Genomic DNA, 6,696 nt, shown 5'->3' with positions numbered 1-6,696 from the left:
AAAATCCTTTATAGGAATGTCTCCATCTTTCTGTGTGTATTCTGCTTAATGTAAATGCTATATTTCGCTGATTGGCTGATTTAATGAGCCATTCGCAGTTTCACCGACCGGCCGTGTGTACTTAGACTTGCATGGTTTAATCTTTGAGACAACGGGGACATTTTAATGGTATCACCCGTATTCAGCCTATTTTAGCTTCATATTTGTAACAGGAGGAAGTGGTCCAATTGTTGGTCCATGTATTATGTCTGATTAACACCAGTCTTCTCTGGTAGTGTCCCAGCTTCCTTTAAACATGCTGTTGTACAGCCCTTGTTAAAGAAAGAACCTTGTTCCCTCTGTTCTCTAATTTCAGGCCCTTTTCTAATCTGAGGTTATAGTTTTTGGACAATCTGAATTGAAGATGTGGACAATCTTGGGCCGTTGGCTTCTTATACTTCCTCAACTGTAAAGAGTCTTGGTGTTCTTTTTGACAGGGCTTTTAATTTGGATAAACAAATCTCAGTAGTCAGAGGTAGATTTATTGTATTTTATATGTATTACTTGAATTTGAATGTATTACTATTAAATTTAGTATTAAGTTGGCAATATTTGTGAGCATAAAGTCACATTATGAAAATCGTGAAACATGACTAATTGTCTCATTAAATTACAAACTCATTCTTAGCGTTTTACAACTTTATTTGTTTTCATACTCTGGCATAAAAAATTACATTAAACAGTACAGTGATGACCCAATAAACAGTTTTATTCAGTGTAATTTTGTGAAGAAACTGATATAAACTCTCTGGTAGTGTCCCAGCCTCCTTTAAACATGCTGTTGTACAGCCCTTGTTAAATAAAGACAACATTGTTCCCTCTGTTCTCTAATTTCAGGCCCTTTTTGAATCTGAGGTTATAGTTTTTGGACAATCTGAATTGAAGATGTGGACAATCTTGGGCCGTTTGCTTCTTATACTTCCTCAACTGTAAAGAGTCTTGGTGTTCTTTTTGAAAGGGCTTTTAATTTTGATAAACAAATCTCAGTAGTCAGAGGTAGATTTATTGTATTTTATATTTATTACTTGAACTTTAATGTATTACTTGAATGTGAATGTATTACGTTTTAACTGTCCTTTGGTCGTGCCACTCATCCTGTAAAGCACTTTGCTCAAACAAGTTGTTTTAAATGTGCTATATGAATAAAATTGACTTTGACATTGTCTTGCTTTGCCTTAAAGGAAGAAAAGGAAAAAATAAACAAAGTGTAATAGAACCGTAGACGTGTCTCCACTTCCTCCCGCTGCATGAAAATGAAACCAAAATATTCCAAATATTCTGCTGCTGCCATCTTGTGCTGGTGATTTGGAACCATCACTCAGCTGTCAGTCATAACGTTTCATCGCAGCACAATAATAAGAAAAAATTGTCATCAAATTACAAACTCATTCTTAGCATTTTACAACTTTATTTGTATTCATCACTGTCAGAAAAATTACTTTAAACAGTACAGTGATGACCCAATAAACAGTTTTATTCAGTGCAATTTTGTGAAGAAACTGAAGTTAATTATCATGAGGTCAGAAATGTGACATATTTTTGGAATTAGGTATTTTTATTTGGTCCCTTCGCCCAAACACGTTTTGTTGACGTGAGAAATTAGAAAACCACACTTTACTGAGCAACATCAAGTTTCATGTACAAAAATTATGAATTTGTATTTTCAGCCTCAAAGTTGTGACAGATGCATTTAATGATCATAAACATGTAAAACTAAATATTGAAATCTGTAACATCTGTCTCCATAGCGCCTCTAGTGGTCAGACAGGACACCACGTGTACAAGTTCATTGGTTGGTAATTAATCAAATGACAGACTTTGGTTTCTACTCTTAAACAATCGTGTGTAAAAATGGAGGACATGACAGCTCCCTAAAGTAAAGACAGAAAGTATGATCGCCCCCTAGTGGCTGGCTGTAGAATAGGTCACAAACCGCACCTCCTCCATGTTAGTGAATGGGGCATGAACCAATCAATTAATCATGGAACACGATTTTAAATCAAATGACTTCACCAGCAGAAGATGGCGACGCCTGTATCAGAGATATTTTTGCTTCATATTTGTGCAGCGTGAGGAAGTGGAGACGCGTCGGCCATCTTTATTTACAGTCTGCCGGAAACAGTAACTATGGTAACCCAAAGTTGGGAGTGTGTTTAATTCCCCTCCTCCTCTAACAAACAAACCAAACACACACATCTACTCCTCAAGACTCATCCATGATTTGTTCACGTTGTTTCACGGGTGAGATAATCAGCGGATCACCGCTGTGATCGTCTTGCTTTCGGTGCGGACTGAAATACGGGAAGAGCTCCCCGCTGAACGAACACCCGGTGAAAGAGTAAACGTGAGTCTGAGCCGTCACGTTGTAGAAAGACACGAGGTCTTCCTCGTAGTCCACGAACACCCCCACCTTCTCCGGCTTGAGCAGCAGCGAGAGGAGCAGCGGCGTTGCTGTCAGAGCCGCGTACTTGTCGTGGTCGTAGTGCACGGTCGCCCAGTAGCCGTTGTCTGGGTTCAGCGAGAGCTTCCCCTTGCGGTTAGCGTCCCCTCTGGCCACGCCCAGGTCCCACCCGGTCTTGTTCCCGACCTCCACCTCCCAGTACGACCTGCCGGAGGTGAAGCCGTTGAGCCCCAGGACGCTGCCGAACATGTCAAACCTCTCCGGTGCGTCGTCCACTTCCGGATCCTCCTCTCCGTCTTCCACTTCCTTTCCGTCATCAGACACAAGGAGGCACTGGTGAGCGGTGGCTGGATCCAGCTTCACGTCCACTGTTGAGGACGAGAGGAAAGTTACGATGTCATCGGAAAAAACAAAACGTGTACTGCTTCAAAGATATTGTCGTGGGAAGAAAGTGAACATATCACACACCTGTGAACTTTAGGATTCTCCTGAGTTCTGTGAAGCGGATAAATAGTTTTAGATCAATCAAGTCAAGATTTGAGCTTTTATCATTTCATAATTTGACTGTTACCGATGGACGTCAGCTTCTCCAGCTCCTCTTGGACTTTCTCTTTCATAATAGCTGTGGTTTTTCTCATCGTCCCAAATGACAATGACGTGTCCAACTGAACCTCGGCCCAGTCCGTGATGTCGTCCAGGTTCTGAAGAGATGGGTAGTTCTGAGAGAGAGAGAGAGAGAGAGAGAGAGAGAGAGAGAGATGAATAGACAGACACGCTGACAGCAATCTAACTAAAGTCCTTCAACACGTAGTACCCTCTCTCACCTGCAGGAAATGGATGTGATCCTCGAGTGAACTGATATCTTCCAGCTCAGAGATGGTCGTCTGGAAGCGGCTGATCTCCGATTCCAGATCCTGTTTGAGGTTCTCTGCGTCCTGCTTCACGACCCGCCTCCTGTCCTCCAGCGGCTGAAGAGCTGTCGCCCGGGCCTCCTCCACGATGGCGAGCACGGCGGCGAACACGGCCTCAATGTCCCGCAACTCATTTTCCAGCAGGTCCTGAAGAAGGACGGGAATGGAGCCTCAGTTTAACACAAAAATGACTATACTTTTAAATCCATGTGAGTCCAGGATCAGTGACGTTTGTTTTTCTCACCTGGCAGCTCTTCACAGATTTACTGAGCTCGTCCAGTTGTGTTTCTCTCTTCTGAATCTTTGCCTCTAGATCTGTTTTGGCGTTTTCAAGTTCAAACTGTAACGGACAATAAGAATAGTTAGAAAACCACACTTTACTGAGCAGCATCAAGTTTCATGTACAAAAATTATTAATTTGTATTGTCAGGCTCAAAGTTGTGACAAATGCATTTAATGATCATAAAACATGTTAAACTAAATATTGAAATCTGTAACATCTGTCTCCATAGCGCCTCTAGTGGTCAGACAGGACACCATGTGTACAAGTTCATTGGTTGGTAAATAATCACATGACAGACTTTGGTTTCTACTCTTAAACAATCGTGTGTAAAAAGGGAGGACATGACAGCTCCCATGTTCTGTTTTGGCGTTTTCAAGTTCAACCTGTAACGGACAATACGCAAACAAGTCATTATCCCAACTTCTACCATCATGATATCACTTGTTCTTCATAATCCACCTTCTTCTTCTCCCACTCGTCCTCGTTGGAGACCACCTCCTCTGGCCCTTCCTCCAGACAGCGGACGCAGATGCAGCTCTGCCTCTTCTTGCTGTACAGCTCCAGCGGGCGCCCGTGCTTCAGACAGGCCCTGTCGTCCAGGTTCTTCACCGGGGCCACCAGCTTGTGGCCCTTCAGCCTCTGGGTTGAAGCATGGTTCTGCAGGTGGGTGGAACAGTACGAGGCCAGACACACCAGGCAGGACTTCTCGGCCCGGAGCGGTTGCTCTGTGCAGATGTCACAGGCCACTTCGCCGTCCTGCCCGGTGAAGATACTTTTCTTTTTCTTCTTCTCAGGATTTTCCGACTCACGCTGCCGGACGATTTCTCTGAGGACGATGTTCACAGCTGCCGTGTTCATCAGAAGAGTTCTGCACAGGGGGCACTCGCTGCTGCTGTACTTACGGTTGATGTCCAGGCACTCCTTACAGAAGGTGTGGCCACAAGCTGTAGTGATGGGATCCTTGAACAGGTCCATGCAGATGGAGCATGTTAACTGCTTCTCCAGCAGACTGGTCCCTTTGGGTGATGCAGCAGCCGAGGCCATCACGAGAACCAGGAGGTCACAAAGGTCTGAGGGGCGGTTTCAATCAACCTGCATAAAGGAGACACATGTCACTCATATCCAGTGTGATTATTTTAATTTGTGTTATTACTTTCAAATGTTGTTTCATGCTCCAAAGTTCAGAAAACATCTCACTCCTCAGACTCTCTCCGATGCTGCAGCTCCTCTATTCAGCCTCTGTCTCAAACACTTGGATTTAGCTCCTGATTCTTTATTTAAAATTTGTGTTTACAGATAATTTATTTAGCACAGTTTCAAAAAGTCACGACGACAAAACACATTTTCAACACTGTGATCCTGCTGTAGCTCTGAGCTCTGTTTGCGTTGACACACCTGCAAGACAATCCAGCCTAGGGTGTGTGTGTGTTTGTGTTTCTGTGTGTGTGTGTGTGTGTTTGTGTGCGTGTAGGTGTGTGTGTGAGTGTGTGTGTGTTTGTCACAATAGCAGAAACTGTAATTATAAACGTTTGGAGGATCACGGAACAAACCATGTGTACAGATGATCGCACAGTGTGTTACAACACTAAACACCTTACAGTGTAAAGTAGTAGAGCAACAATCAACTACAGTGAAAGTATTAACCAGTCGTTGTGTTTCATTTAAGTATAAAACTATATAACTAATACAATTCAATGTGATAAAACAATACTTTTTTACCTTTCAGCTGTTCAGATGCTGTTAATCCTTCAGGCTTCGCTCTCCTTCTCTCTACTCCCACCTAGTGTGTGTGTCTGCGTGTGTGTGTGTGTGTGTGTGTGTGTGTGTGCGTGTGTGGGCGTGCCCTCAGCTTTGTGTTAAGTTTCATTTCTGACAAAGTTCCCGCCCTGCGGTTACTTCCTTTATCCAAAGAGACACGTCATCATGATGAATAAATACAGGAGGGTTTTGCATGGGTGTGCTGCTCAGTTTTATTTTAATTATTATTACAGCAGCGACCGGTCGAACTTGTTTCATTGACTAAGAGAGAAACACAACTCAGACATAGCAAAGTAAAACATATTTCAGTGAACTTGTGTGAATATAAATATGACAGCACTCATTTATGTGATTAGGGTCAAACTTTTTCAACCAGTTTTAAAAAAGCTAAATAAACTTCCCTACGTGATCCAAAATGCACATTCAGCAGTTTCTCTTCAGTATTCAAACCTTTTACAAAACGATAGAAGGAACAAACACTTGTTTAGAAGCAACTTGATTTGTGAGTCATGCTGTTCGCTCCTCCTGTTGTGTTGTGAAATGTTTATTGAATAGATTGTGTGAATCCAGACTTGTTCATTTGATATTTTCACATCCGAATGTCAAAGCAAACTTTGTTCCAGGGGTCTGTACGTAGAAAGGTCCTCATGTTCCTCAGGTCGTTAGGATGTGAAGAGAAAGGTCTCTGTCAGAGGAGGCGAGTGCTGAGTGTGACCTCTGACCTTGAGACTCTGACCTGCAGGAAGCGGAGGTCGTCCTCAGTCTGTGAAAGCTGCTCCAGCTCCGTGTGTCTCCTCTGCAGCTCACAGATTTCTCCCTCCAGCTGTTTGAGGAGCTCTTTGCTTTGTGTCTCCTTCAGATTCTCCACCTGACTCCGTCTCTCCTGAATAACCTGCTGCAGCTTCATCCTCATCCGCTTTAATTGAACCTGTGGGAAATACAAACCTTGTTATGAACAGAAGCATGTGATACAGAGGCAGTGTTGTTCATTTAAAACCAAACCAGTGTCGCCTCGTTCCCTCAGAGGAATTAATGGTAAGTTGTGTGTTTGTTTTGTACGACAGGATGTCAGGGACACTTAAAGAACAGACACAGGGTTTTTATATTGACACAGGACATATTTCATTTTGGTTAAGGACTTATTTCATGTCAAATTAATCATTAGTTTGTTAGATAATCTGCTCTTCTGTAGAGGAAACAGTTGCATTAGCACAGATTAGCATTAGCAGTTTGGTAATATTCACATTTTTGTCACGTTTGACACAATTAAAACATCTATCAATCACATTTTATTTGTATAGCCC

At 42.7% G+C, this 6,696-nt stretch overlaps 1 protein-coding gene across 1 annotated transcript; it reads right to left on the bottom strand.

The window, feature by feature from the left end:
- Positions 1–2,065: 2,065 nt before the first annotated feature.
- Positions 2,066–5,405, bottom strand: LOC132996029 (E3 ubiquitin-protein ligase TRIM39-like). The gene is made up of 7 exons (XM_061066329.1): positions 5,354–5,405; positions 4,094–4,726; positions 3,596–3,691; positions 3,265–3,498; positions 3,012–3,159; positions 2,909–2,935; positions 2,066–2,808 (listed from the first exon to the last, which is right to left on the bottom strand). Exons 2-7 carry the CDS (start codon positions 4,676–4,678, stop codon positions 2,243–2,245), a joined length of 1,656 nt encoding a protein of 551 aa, XP_060922312.1. The 5' UTR covers positions 4,679–4,726; positions 5,354–5,405; the 3' UTR covers positions 2,066–2,242.
- Positions 5,406–6,696: the final 1,291 nt, after the last annotated feature.

Source organism: Limanda limanda, chromosome 22 (genome assembly GCF_963576545.1).
Source record: "Limanda limanda chromosome 22, fLimLim1.1, whole genome shotgun sequence".
Lineage (NCBI taxonomy): Eukaryota > Metazoa > Chordata > Actinopteri > Pleuronectiformes > Pleuronectidae > Limanda > Limanda limanda.
Note: the sequence above shows the minus strand (reverse complement) of the source record. Positions and strands in the feature narration are given on the sequence as shown.